The sequence below is a fragment of the Heterodontus francisci genome, chromosome 15, assembly GCF_036365525.1.
Source record: "Heterodontus francisci isolate sHetFra1 chromosome 15, sHetFra1.hap1, whole genome shotgun sequence".
Classification (NCBI taxonomy): Eukaryota; Metazoa; Chordata; class Chondrichthyes; order Heterodontiformes; family Heterodontidae; genus Heterodontus; species Heterodontus francisci.
In genome coordinates this window covers 19,169,227-19,183,679 of record NC_090385.1, presented here as the reverse complement: position 1 = coordinate 19,183,679, position 14,453 = coordinate 19,169,227, and the positions used below count along the sequence as shown (strand labels likewise).

Sequence of the window (14,453 nt, the reverse complement as noted above, 5' to 3'; positions counted from 1 at the left end):
GATAGTGCAGTTCCTGGCATTGATACAGATTAGGGTTACATTAACCAGAATCTTAATTTGTAATACATGAATATGCTTCATGTTCTTGATATTTGATATCTCTACAATCCAATTAATGACTGCGATGCTATTGCATCAGAACCTTTGGGGTGGAATAATTCAAATAGATAGATCCAACTGATTAATCATGATCTTGCTCACACGTAGTCAGGGTTTTGGGCCATGTTTATGACAATGAGCTGTTGAGATAGAACTAGATTTTAGTGAGCCTCTTCTTGTAAATACCTGGTTCCTCCTTCTACAGGAGAGGCCATGTATTCAGGGTCAGTAAAGCCAATAGGCAGCGACTGGCTCGTATATACACTTTTCTTATAAGGTTGTTCAGTTAAAATGTAACTTCTATAGAGTCTATTAGAAGGCTGGAACATATCAAGAGCTGAAATAATGCAATAGGCCACAAGAGGGTAGGATGAGCAGTTTAACCGTGTCCTCTGAAACCTGGCATTTGGAATACTTTCCAGACTGTGTGCTGCAGTGCTTTAGCCTTTTTTGATTTGATTTTTGATTTTGTTTTAGTCAAAAGGGGTGTTGTGGTGATTAGGAATGGGCAGTAGGATCCTGCTTTTATAGCAAATGATTACTTTTACTGACTGATCAATAAGAAATTCGATCACTTCTAAATTTAATAAAATTGTGATATTGGGTCCAAAAAAAAATCCCTTAATAATTTTTTATTTTCAGTCATTTGTTGTGTTGTATGAGACTTTCATTTTTGCACAGATTGAAGACACCAAAGGAACTTACCCTGTCCTGGTATTCTGACAAGTTGTTCGTCAGATAATATTTCTGATATCTAGTCCAGTGAGGCACTGATGTAAACTGCACAAAAAGACAGTTACACAGACACTTGTAAAATGACTCATTTCAATACAAAACTTTTATTTCCCCCTCCATGAAGAATATAGAAATTTCTGGCAAAAGTTTAATAATTATTGAATGCCTGAGAAATTTAAATAGAACAAACCCTTAATTATTTCATCCAGGTTTTAAAAACTGTGCAGTTTAACACTTAATAATTTGACTTTTTTTGTTATAATGATTTGATATAATGGAAACTTTACAGAACTATGTTTTTTAAGTGATGCCGTACTAAAACCAAATTCAAACAAAGTCAGATTTTATCATAAATCTCTTAGTTATTCAGTAAATTAAGAGAGGAGGGATTAACCTGCTAAATTTTTGTACCTTACTGATAGGACAGTCATGCTAGTAATACAAGTCTTTCAGATACCTGTAGGAGAAACCAAGTCACCAGACATGGTACCATTGTCAGTTATCTTTTACAAAGGAACCCCCAATTCAGATTATTCTTGAATATTAAGTGTGAACAAAATCCTCCCAGCAAATCGGTCTTGAAAGATGTCATTTTTGATGCCAGGCCCATTTACTTTACATTGAATGCTGACTTGACTGTTCTTCTCCAAATTTTCATATTGCATTGCCACCAGTGGAATTGAATAATTTACCTAGAATTATTAAAAGACAAGAATGATTAGTGTTTCACCTCTGTCTTTGACATGTTACATGCTACTCATCTCTCTCGCCACTTTTTATTCGTTTTCATGGGATGTGGGCGTCGCTGGCAATGCCAGCATTTGTTGCCTCCCCTAACTGCCCTTGAGAAGGTAGTGGTGAGCTGCCATCTTGAACTGCTGCAGTCCATCTGGTGCGGGTACACCCACAGTGCTGCTAGGGAGGGAGTTCCATGACTTTGACCCCACGACAGTGAAGGAACGGCGATATATTTCTAAGTCAGGATGGTGTGTGGCTTGGAGAGGAACTTCAAGATGGTGGTGTTCCCACACGTCTGCTGCCCTTGCCCTTCTTGGTGGAAAAGGTAATGGGTTTGGAAGGTGCTGTTGAAGATCCCTTGGTGAGTTGCTGCAGTGCAGCTTGTATATGGTACACATTGCTTCCACTGTGCGTCGGTGGTGGAGGGAGTGAATGTTTGTAGTTGGGGTGCCAATCAAGCGGGCTGCTTTGTCCTGGATGGTGTCAAGCTTCCTGAGTGGTGTTGGAGCTGCACCCATCCAAGCGAGGGGAGAGTATTCCATCACACTCCTGAATTGTGCCTTGTAGATGGTGGACAGACTTTGGGAAGTCAGGAGGTGGGTTACTCGCCGTAGAATTCCCAGCCTCGAACCTGCTCTTGTCACCACAGTATTTATGTGGCTGCTACAGATCAGTTTCTGGTCGATGGTAACCCCCAGAATGTTGATAGTGAGGGATTCAGCGATGGTAATGCCATTGAATGTCAAGGAAAGATGGTTAGATTCTTTCTTGTTGGAGATTGCCATTGCCTGGCACTTATTTGGCATGACTGTTACTTGCCACTTATCAGCCTAAGCCTTTTTTTTTGCATTGATGTGCTGGGCTCATCCATCATTGAGGATGGGGATATTTGTGGAACCATAGTTAGTTGTTTAATTGTTCACCACCATTCACGACTGGGTGTGGCAGGATTGCAGTGCTTTGATCTGTTCTGTTGGTTGTAGGATCAGTTAGCTCTGTCTGTTGCATGTCACTTCCACTGTTTAGCATTCAAGTAGTCCTGTGTTGTAGCTTCACCAGGTTGACACCTCATTTTTAGGTATACCAGGTGCTTCTCCTGGCATACTCTCCTGCACTCTTCTTTGAACCAGGGTTGGTCCCCCGACTTGATGGTAGAGTGGGGGATATGCCGGGTCATGAGGTTACAGGTTGTGGTTGAATGCAATTCTACTGCTGCTAATGGTCCACAACGCCTCATGGACACCCAATTTTGAGCTGCGGTGCAGTGGCTAGCACCGCAGCCTCACAGCTCCAGTGACCCGGGTTCGGTTCTGGGTACTGCCTGTGCGGAGTTTGCAAGTTCTCCCTGTGACCGCGTGGGTTTCCGCCGGGTGCTCCGGTTTCCTCCCACAGCCAAAGACTTGCAGGTTGATAGGTAAATTGGCCATTGTAAATTGCCCCTAGTATAGGTAGGTAGTAGGAGAATGGTGGGGATGTGGTAGGGAATATGGGATTAGTGTAGGATTAGTATAAATGGGTGGTTGTTGGTCGGCACAGACTCGGTGGGCCGAAGGGCCTGTTTCAGTGCTGTATCACTCTATGACAGCCATCTATGACAGATCTGTTTTGAATCTATCCCATTTAGCATGGTGGTAGTAGGATAAGTAAGAGCATCAGAAAATATATTGGAAATGAATTTATCAAAGATGGTGAATGTAGAAAAAAAACTGATTTGTCATTTACCATATGTCTAACCATATAAAGTAGGTAAGTAATCTTGGACTTATGTTTTTGTTCATTCATGGTATGTGGGTGTCGCTGGCAAGACCCAGCAATGATGAAGGAACGGTGATATAGTTCCAAGTCAAGATGGTATGTGACTTGGAGGGGAACTTTCAGGTGGTGGTGTTCCAATGCGACTGCTGCCCCTGTTCTTCTAGTCGGTAGTGGTCATGGGTTTGAGAGGTACTGTTGAAGAACACTTGGTGAGTTGTAGATGGTACACTCTGTAACCATGGTGTGCCAATGGTGGAGGAAATGAATGAATGGGGCCTCTATCAAGTGGACTGTTTTGCCCTGATGGTGTTAAATTTCTAAAGTGTTGTTGGAGCTGCACTGACCCAGGCAAGAGGGAAGTATTCCATCACACTCTTGACTTGTGCCTTGTAGATGATGGACAGGTTTTGCGGCATCAGGTAGTGAGTTACTTGTTGCAGGATACCCAGCCTCCGACCTGCTCTTATAACTACACTATTTATGTGGCTGGTCCAGTTAAGTTTCTGGTCAATCATGACCGCCAGGATGTTGATAGTGGGGGATTCAACAATGTTAATGCCATTGAATGTCAAGGGGTGGTGGTTAGATTCTCTCTTGTTGGAGATGATCATTGCCTATCACTTGGGATTAATGAGGAAGCATAGGAAATCAAATTTAGAAATAATTTTGATATAAAGTTGCATAATGTATAATCTCCAGGTCAGTTACATGGAGCTGACTTTGATCCAAGCTCATCAGTATCATGTGATTTGAGTAATTTGATTTCCATTTTAAACACTTTCACTTTTCTGATTCCAAATGTTAAAGTATGAGCAGCATTTCATTCATTTCTGTTCATCATCACTTCTGTAATGATTTGCATACAGTATGAAAAATAGCTGGCCATTTTATTTAATTTCTGTCAGATTTATAGATTGCAATAATCTAAATCGAGTTAAAAGTGTCACTTGACAATGAGGAATCTTTGTGTTACTTGGGGCGGCACAGTGGCACAGTGGTTAGCACTGCAGCCTCACAGCTCCAGGGACCTGGGTTCGATTCTGGGTACTGCCTGTGCGGAGTTTGCAAGTTCTCCCTGTGACCGCGTGGGTTTTCGCCGGGTGCTCCGGTTTCCTCCCACAGCCAAAGACTTGCAGGTGATAGGTAAATTGGCCATTGTAAATTTCCCCTAGTGTAGGTAGGTGGTAGGGAATATGGGATTACTGTAGGGTTAGTATAAATGGGTGGCTGTTGGTCAGCACAGACTCGGTGGGCCGAAGGGCCTGTTTCAGTGCTGTATCTCTGAATGAATGAATGAAACCAGTCCACATTGCTGGACTCTGGCTTAAAATACTGGTAATGGATCACATGCGTGAACTAATAGAAATTCATTCATTCATCAAGGTAGATCTTCAAAGAATCGTGGAATGGTTACAACACAAAAGGGGGCCATTCGGCCCATCATGTCTGGGCCAACTCTCTGCAAGAGCAACTCAGCTAGTCCCATTTTTTCCCCATAGCCCTCCAAATTTTTTCTCTTCAATTATCCAATTCCCTTTTGAAAGCCATGATTGAATCTACCTTCACCATACTCTCAGACAGTGCTTCCCAGATCCTAACCACTCGTGTAAAAAAAGGTTTTCCTCGTGTCTTTTGCCAATCGCTTTAAATCTGTGTCCTCTGGTTCTCAACCCTTCTATCAATGGGAACAGTTTCTCCCTATTTACTCTTATTAAAATTAGCCATGTCCTGTTTTCTGAGTTTTAAATCATGTGTACTATAAGATCTATTTAAATTACCTTCTAGCACCACTGTGAAAGGTGATATTAAGATATGAGGTTACAAACTGTTACCACAATGACCTTCACTTTTAAAATAACAGCTATTATTCTGCCTGTGCAGGAGTAGAATAAATACCAGTTATGAGCAATTGCTTTCACCCTTAATGTTTCATTAGGTAATCAGTTTGATCATGCAATCATATGGCTAATCTTTGGCTGTATCTATAATATTTTGCTGTCAGTGACTAATTATTTAAGAGCTATAACATAAGAAATAGGAGCAGGCCATTCGACCCTTCAAGCCATTCTGTAAGATCATGCCTGATCTTCTATCTCAACTCTACCTTCCCAACTAACCCCATATCCCCTGATTCCCTGACTATCCAAAAACCTATCAACCTCTGTCTTGAATATACTCAGTGACTAAATATTCACAGCTCTCTAGGGTGGAAAATTCAAAAGATTCACAACAATTTCAGTGAAGAGATTTCTCCTCATCTCAGTCGTAAATGGCTGACCCCTTATTCTGAGACTGTAAGCCCTAGTTCTAGACTCTCCAGCCAGGGGAAGCAGCCTCTCAGCACCTACCCTGTCAAGCCCTCGAAGAATCTTATATATCTCAATTAGATCACCATCTTTCATTCTTTTAAACCGCAAAGAGTATAGGCCCATTCTATTGAATCTCTCCTCGTAGGACAATCCTCTTATCCCAGCAATCAATTTAGTAAACCATTGTTGCACCCCCTCTAATGCAAGTACAGCCTTCCTTAGGTACAGAGACCAAAACTGTATATAATAGAGGTTTGCTCAGGTCGGGGAAAAAAGAACCCGACCCGAACGAACTACAGTGCACCCGAGCCCAATCTGGCCCGAGTCCCTCCGATTTTGCCTCGAGCCCGGCCCGACCCAACCCAAACCCACCACTACTCAAACTAGCCCAACCCGACCATCCCTTTACTTCCCTTCCTGACACTGAACCTGCAAGAAGCTGCAGCGCATGTGTGATGACATCATAGTGACGTCACTCACTCGCTGCACAGACTCAGTTTCATCTCCCAGCTCAGGTAAGTTTTTTCATTTCAATACTTACCAGCAGAGCACTTACCCTGTGTGTCCGGCCCGACCCAGACTCGGCCCGACCCAAGCCCGAAAGCCGTACCCGGAAGATGGGGCCCGACCCGACCGGAACCCGACACACGTCATCAGGTTCGGGTCGGGTAGCAGGCCTCTAGTACATAATACTCCATGTGTGGTCTCACCAAGGCCCGATATAATTGCAGTAAGAATTATTTACTCTTGTACTTGAATCCCTTTGTAATAAAGGCTAACATACGATACCATTCTTTGTCAAAGCCTAAAATGTTAACATTGGGTGAAAGAAGGAAAACCGATATAGCAGTAAATATTATAACAAATCCCTCATTTAAAAAAAAAACCAAAAAATTTAAAATCACTTACATGTGTCAGTTTTCCATAATAAGGAAAGTACGTGAGATCAAATGTTCCACTATTTGGGTAGAAGTGAATTACAGCATTGTTCTTCTTTTCTTTCTGAAAAGAGCAACGGAATATTTATATTTTAGCACTATTTTCAAGGGTACATTAAGGACAGAGAAGACTTTCTTTAATGAAGGTCTAGTGTAGACAAAATATGGTAGTCATCCTGAAATAAAGTACCACCAAGGACTAGGAGCATTACGTTCTCTATTGGCTAGGGAGACTAGAATCTTTGAAGAACTTCAAACCAGGCGTTTTATTATCTTTCTCAATTGCTGTTCAAACTACACCACAATATAGACCTGCCATGATCTGATTAGATGGCGTAACAGGCTTAAGGGGCTGAATGGCCCAATCCTGTTCCCACGTTCCACGACTTTCAAAGGTTATGTTTCTCCAGTTCTCACCAGACTGCAAGATAGATACATTTGCTTCTGGTTAGACTACATAAGACATTGCCTAGAATGTATATTTTCTACACAATGTAGAAAGAACTATAATATGTTTCAGCGTTTGGCCTGTAATATTGAGGCTTTTTAGTCTCAAATTCACTTCTGCTTGAAATGAGCTGTAATTGAGATTGATAACTGATGAATATCTTTTGAAATTAACCATCCATAAGGGCAGCCATTTTGCTAATGTTAGCTATGGGATGGTGGGGAGTTACTCAAAAAACTAACACAGAAAAATATATTAAGGCTACTCACCACTTGAAGAATCATAGTCATAGAGTTATAGGGCTGGATTTAATGGACCCTCCCCGAAGACGGGCTAGAAGGTTGGGGGCAGGCCCCACAGAATTGCGACGGGAGGCCGGGGGGATGTGGAGGGCCGGTCGCAACGCAATTAAGTCAGGGGCTGAAAAGGCCAAAGACTGCCTTTCCGCCCAGAGGCCTACTGAGGCCTTCAATGGCCTATTCGCCACTCAGGGCACTCCTACTGCTGTTGGGATTAAGTCAGCAGTGGGAGTGGCCTCCTCCAAGCGGAGAGGTTGCCCAGTAAAGCGAGGCGATCTCCCTGTGGGCTTGAGAAGGGGCCCACCTCCGTGGGCAATCTGTAGCCCACGGAGGGCTCCCAGCGGTAAACAACCCACCTCCTGATACACCCTCCCTCCCTGCACTCATAGCCCACCCCCCCCTCCATTGGAGGGGCCTGCCGGATTGGCCCCAGCGACCCCGCTTCTCTTACCTTTTCTCTGGGTCTCCATCGCTGGCTCAGGATCCCAGGCCTCCTGTAGAACTGGCAGTGGCCACCGCTCGCAGTGCCGCTGCCGCTACTACTGAGCTGCTGGCCCTCTAATTGGCTGGCAGTTCTTGGAGGCGGGACCCCACTTTTAAAGGGACGGGGACTGAGCGCCATAAAATCACACTGGGGACGTGGGGGGGGGGGGGGGGGGGGGGTGCTCCGCAAGGCTGAGGCAGGGTTCCCACCGCCTTTTCGGGTGGGTGCCAGGAGTCCCACCGGTGCAACTATATCCAGCCCACTGAGTCATTAATGGCACAGAGGAAGCCTTTTGGTCCATGGAGTCCATGCTAGCTCACCGCAGAGCAATCCAGTCAGTCCCACTCCCCTGCTTGATCCCTGTAGCCCTGCAAGTTTATTTCCTTCAACTGTCCATCCAATTTCCTTTTGAAATAATTGCCTCGGCTTCCACCACCTTTATGGGCAGCAAGTTTCAGGTCATTATCACTCGCTGCATAAAAAAGTGCTTCCTCAAATTCCCCCTGCATCTCTTGCTCAAAATCTTCAATCTGTGTCCCCTAGTTCTTGTACCATCAGTTAATGGGAACAGTTTTTCCTTGTCTAACTTATCTAAGCCTGTCCTAATCTTGTACACCTCTATCAAATCTAAACTAAACTAAATCAGCAGGGGAATGGGAACCTAAATTGTAGTTCCAGTGTACAGGCTGTTGAGAGTAGTGAGGTAGGGGATAAGGTTACAGGGACACAAGAGGGCACTAGCAAGCAAGAACTTGGTTTAAAGTGTGTCTACTTCAACGCCAGGAGCATCCGGAATAAGGTGGGGGAGCTTGCAGCATGGGTTGGTACCTGGGATCCTGATGTTGTGGCCATTTCAGAGACATGGGTAGAGCAGGGGCAGGAATGGATGTTGCAGGTTCCGGGATTTAGATGTTTCAGTAAGAACAGAGAAGAGGGTAAAAGAGGGGGGGTGTGTGGCATTGTTAATCAAGGAGAGTATTACAGCGACAGAAAGGACGTTTGAGGACTCGTCTACTGAGGTAGTATGGGCCGAGGTTAGAAACAGGAGAGGAGAGGTCACCCTGTTGGGAGTTTTCTATAGACCTCCGAATAGTTCCAGAGATGTAGAGGAAAGGATAGCGAAGATGATTCTCGACAGGAGCGAGAGTAACAGGGTAGTGGTTATGGGGGACTTTAACTTTCCAAATATTGACTGGAAATACTATAGTTCGAGTACTTTAGATGGGTCTGTTTTTGTCCAGTGTGTGCAGGAGGGTTTTCTGACACAGTATGTGGACAGACCAACCAGGGGCGATGCCACATTGGATTTGGTACTGGGTAATGAACCCGGCCAGGTGTTAGATTTAGATGTAGGTGAGCACTTTGGTGATAGTGATCACAATTCGGTTAGGTTTACCTTAGCGATGGGCAGGGACAGGTATATACAGCAGGGCAAGAATTATAGCCGGGTGAAAGGAAATTATGACGCGATTAGGCAAGATTTAGGATGTGTAGGATGGGGAAGGAAACTGCAGGGGATGGGCACAAACGAAATGTGGAGCTTATTCAAGGAGCAGCTAATGCGTGTCCTTGATAAGTATGTACCTGTCAGGCAGGGAGGAAGTTGTCGAGCGAGGGAGCCGTGGTTTACTCAAGAAGTTGAAGCGCTTGTCAAGAGGAAGGCGGCGGCTTATGTTAGGATGAGACGTGAAGGCTCAGTTAGGGCGCTTGAGAGTTACAAGCTAGCCAGGAAGGATCTAAAGGGAGGGCTAAGAAGAGCAAGGAGAGGACACGAGAAGTCATTGGCGGATAGGATCAAAGAAAACCCTAAGGCTTTCTATAGGTATATCAGGAATAAAAGAATGATAAGAGTTAGAACAGGGCCAATCAAGGATAGTAGTGGGAAGTTGTGTGCGGAATCAGAGGAGATAGGGGAAGCGTTAAATGAATATTTTTCGTCAGTATTTACAGTAGAGAAAGAAAATGTTGTCGAGGAGATTACTGAGATACAGCCTACTAGGCTAGATGGGATTGAGATTCACAAGGAGGAGGTGTTAGCAATTTTGGAAAGAGTGAAAATAGATAAGTCCCCTGGGCCAGATGGGATTTATCCTAGGATTCTCTGGGAAGCCAGGGAGGAGATTGCAGAGCCGTTGTTGTTGATCTTTATGTCGTCATTGTCGACAGGAATAGTGCCGGAAGACTGGAGGATAGCAAATGTTGTCCCCTTGTTCAAGAAGGGGAGTAGAGACAGCCCTGGTAATTATAGACCTGTGAGCCTTACTTCGGTTGTGGGTAAAATGTTGGAAAAGGTTAGAAGAGACAGGATTTATAATCATCTTGAAAAGAATAAGTTCATTTGCGATAGTCAGCACGGTTTTGTGAAAGGTAGGTCGTGCCTCACAAACCTTATTGAGTTTTTCGAGAAGGTGACCAAACAGGTGGATGAGGGTAAAGCCGTGGATGTGGTGTATATGGATTTCAGTAAGGCGTTTTTTTTTTTTTTGAGATACAGCACTGAAACAGGCCCTTCGGCCCACCGAGTCTGTGCCGACCATCAACCACCCATTTATACTAATCCTACACTAATCCCATATTCCTACCACATCCCCACCTGTCCCTATATTCTCCTACCACCTACCTATACTAGGGGCAATTTATAATGGCCAATTTACCTATCAACCTGCAAGTCTTTTGGTGGTGGGAGGAAACCGGAGTACCCGGCGAAAACCCACACAGACACAGGGAGAACTTGCAAACTCCACACAGGCAGTACCCAGAATTGAACCCGGGTCGCTGGAGCTATGAGGCTGCGGTGCTAACCAGTGTGCCACTGTGCCGCCCAAATTTGACAAGGTTCCCCACGGTAGGCTATTGCAGAAAATACGGAAGTATGGGGTTGAAGGTGATTTAGAGCTTTGGATCAGAAATTGGCTAGCTGAAAGAAGACAGAGGGTGGTGGTTGATGGCAAATGTTCATCCTGGAGTTTAGTTACTAGTGGTGTACCGCAAGGTTCTGTTTTGGGGCCACTGCTGTTTGTCATTTTTATAAATGACCTGGATGAGGGTGTAGAAGGGTGGGTTAGTAAATTTGCGGATGACACGAAGGTCGGTGGAGTTGTGGATAGTGTCGAAGGGTGTTGTAGGGTACAGAGGGACATAGATAGGCTGCAGAGCTGGGCTGAGAGATGGCAAATGGAGTTTAATGCGGAGAAGTGTGAGGTGATTCACTTTGGAAGGAGTAACAGGAATGCAGAGTACTGGGCTAATGGGAAGATTCTTGGTAGTGTAGATGAGCAGAGAGATCTTGGTGTCCAGGTACATAAATCCCTGAAAGTTGCTACCCAGGTTAATAGGGCTGTTAAGAAGGCATATGGTGTGTTAGCTTTTATTAGTAGGGGGATCGAGTTTCGGAGCCACGAGGTCATGATGCAGCTGTACAAAACTCTGGTGAGGCCGCACCTGGAGTATTGCGTGCAGTTCTGGTCACCACATTATAGGAAGGATGTGGAAGCTTTGGAAAGGGTGCAGAGGAGATTTACTAGGATGTTGCCTGGTATGGAGGGAAGGTCTTACGAGGAAAGGCTGAGGGACTTGGGGTTGTTTTCGTTAGAGAGAAGGAGGAGGAGAGGTGACTTAATAGAGACATATAAGATAATCAGAGGGTTAGATAGGGTGGATAGTGAGAGTCTTTTTCCTCGGATGATGATGGCAAACACGAGGGGACATAGCTTTAAGTTGAGGGGTGAAAGATATAGGACAGATGTCAGAGGTAGTTTCTTTACGCAGAGAGTAGTAGGGGCGCGGAACGCTCTGCCTGCAACAGTAGTAGACTCGCCAACTTTAAGGGCATTTAAGTGGTCATTGGATAGACATATGGATGAAAATGGAATAGTGTAGGTCAGATGGTCGGCGCAACATCGAGGGCCGAAGGGCCTGTACTGCGCTGTAATGTTCTTAAAAAAAAAAAAAAAAATCTCCCCTCAATCTCCTTTGCTCTCTAAATGTATCCTGTCACCTTCAAAGATTGATGCACATGCATTCCCAGGTCTCTCTGTTCCTGCACACTCTTGAGAACTGTGCCATTAACTCCATACTGTCTCACCTTATCCCTTCTGTCAAAATGCATGACCTCTAGCTTGTCTGTATTAAATTCCATCTGCCACTTGTCTGCCCATTTTGCTAGCATACCTATGCCCCGTTGCAGGCGATTTGTATCATCCTCACTGTTTCACTCCTCCAATTTGGTGTCATTGGCAAATTTTGAAATTCTACACTATTCCACGATGCAAGTCATTTATGTCTAGCAAAAAAAGCAGTGGTCCCAGCACTGACCCTTAGGGAACACCACTGTCTACCATCCTCCAGTCTGAAAAACACCCATTTACCATGACTGTTTTCTGTCCTTAAACTAATTTGTTATCCAATTGGACACTGACCCTCCTATTCCATGAGCTTCAATTGTGTTAGCCAGTCTTTTATGTGGTACTATATCAAACACCTTCTTAAAATACATATATACAACATCCACCACATTCCCTTCATCAACCTTCTCTGTTAGTTCATCAAAATATTCAATTAGATTAGTCAGGCATGATCTGTCTTTTATAAATTCGTGCTGGCTATCCTTAATTAACTCCAACCTCACCAAGTACCTGTTGATATTTCCCTGATTTTGTTTCTAAAACTTTACCCACCACTGATGTTAAACTAATTAGCCTGTAGTTGCTAGGACTTTCCAACACCCTTTCTTGAATAAGGGTATCACATTTGTCATTGGACAAGGATTTTTTTTTTTGAAGTACTTAAATTAACTTAATTTGTCTAAACTATTAGTTGAACCCTAACCAGAAAGTAAGTTCCTACTGAGGGATAGGTTACATCTTAGGATAGATCAGGGTTGTCCAAGCATTTCGCATGGAGGCGGGGGGAGGGCCACATTACAATTTTTGTCTTACATAGGGGGCTGGTGAGACAGTTTTAGAAAGATAAAGGCATTTAAAAAATTATCTTACTATTAATCAAAACAACAGAAATTGCATTTTTGTGAAGAAGCTTTAAATGAGAAGCTTAATTTATAGACTTACTTTCTCATCACTATGATGGACATTGATTTAGTGAGATACCTGGAATTGTATGCTTGCACAAGTATTCAATGTTTGCCCACATACTTGTTTTAGCGGTGTGGAGTATTCCAGATAGATGTCCATTTTTCAGGAGTGATCTTGATCACTCTCTCTGCCTCTCTCTCTCTCTCCAACCCCCACCCCAACCCCCCCACCCCCTTTCTCTGTGTCCCCACTAATATGACCAAGTGAGAAAGAGGTCTTGGGGGTTCCCTTTCAGCCTTTCTTAGGTTTAAAGAAGAAAAGTGAAATTTATTAAAACTTAAACTCTAATTCGGTTAACGCCTATGGATACACGTCGCGCCCCACGCTAGCATGCATACGCGATACGCACATGCAAATAGAGACAGAAAAGAGAAGAAAAATAATGGAGGTTTGAGGCAATCTCTGAAGAGGGGTTTTTGTTACTGTGCTTCAAGCTCGCTGTAGTCCTTGCTTTTAGATAGATCTTTCTTTTTGTTGAGGCCCAGTATTCTTCTTAAACCTTGTTCACTGTAGGAGACTTTTCTCTCTCGGGGTTCATCGGTCTTCAGTAGATTCCGACGCTGGTGAGAAAGATGAGAGCAGACAGGAGAGGTTGCAGCAAGCCAGCCACGAGAGGTCTTTTCAGACTAGGAGCAAACAGCTTTCTGAGTTCAAATTCTCTGTGGCAAGTTCAGAACAAATCCCTCCAACACCCAGTCAGTCATGTGACTAACTGGTCTGACCACGTCTGTTTGTGTATTCGGCCATCTTAGCAGTCAACCTGGAATGTGAGCTCCTCTGCCCTCAATGTCTGGTAATCAAAAGTCCATTGCGGATTGAATGTGTCAGGGCATGGTATATTGTCCCTTTTAAGCACTGTTTGTAAATATGTAAATTGTCTTCCCAGTCAAGGGTCTGTTTTTTTTTTAAAGCAAGTTTTTTTTTCACTCTGGTAACAGTTTAAAGATCAATGTTCATGTGGCAAAATTGATGTGCCTCATTCTTGGCAGGTGGGGGCCTGCATGACACCCCTCTATGTTGTTCCCCCCCCCCCCTCCATGTCGTCCTTGCTCTATGTTACCCATCTCTCCGTCTCCCCCCCCACCTCGCTCCCTCTCTCTCTGCCCCCCCTCTCTCCCTGCCCCCATCTCTCTCTCTCTCTGCCCTCCTCTCACTGACAGTTGCAGGGAGTGAGAGGGCTCAGTACAGCTACTTTGTGGTTTGTATGCTTTTTAAAAAAAAAACATTGCGCTGTCAATTTCACAGCTGACCGGTGTTTTGAGCAGTAACAGCAGTTTCCCAACTTCGGACAGATTCAGGGTTTTCTGGCGGGACTTTAAAAAAAGTCGAAAAACCCCAAATCTGTCCGAAATTGGGAAACCGCTATTACCGCTCTCGTGCAGCAGCTGTCTGCGGTCAAACTGATAGTGCAATGTCTTTTTAAAAGCTGGTCTGAAAGAAGAAGTCAATGACAAATTTTTCATTTCTGAAATACATTCGCGGACTGAATGGAAACCTTTGGTTAGCCCAATCCTGACCCATGGGACGAATGTTAGGCAACCCTGGGATAGATGAATTT

The 14,453-nt window shown here is 44.2% G+C and overlaps 1 protein-coding gene across 1 annotated transcript in view; it reads right to left on the bottom strand.

Moving 5' to 3' along the window:
- Positions 1-1,358: 1,358 nt before the first annotated feature.
- Positions 1,359-14,453, bottom strand: part of atp1b4 (ATPase Na+/K+ transporting subunit beta 4) — a 67,947-nt gene continuing 54,852 nt past the window's right edge. Inside the window, exons 7-8 of the mRNA XM_068047918.1 lie at positions 6,546-6,638; positions 1,359-1,526 (exon numbers count right to left, since the gene is read on the bottom strand). Coding sequence (XP_067904019.1) covers positions 1,365-1,526; positions 6,546-6,638 — 255 coding nt within the window. The 3' untranslated portion in view covers positions 1,359-1,364. The remainder of the gene's footprint in view (positions 1,527-6,545; positions 6,639-14,453) is intronic.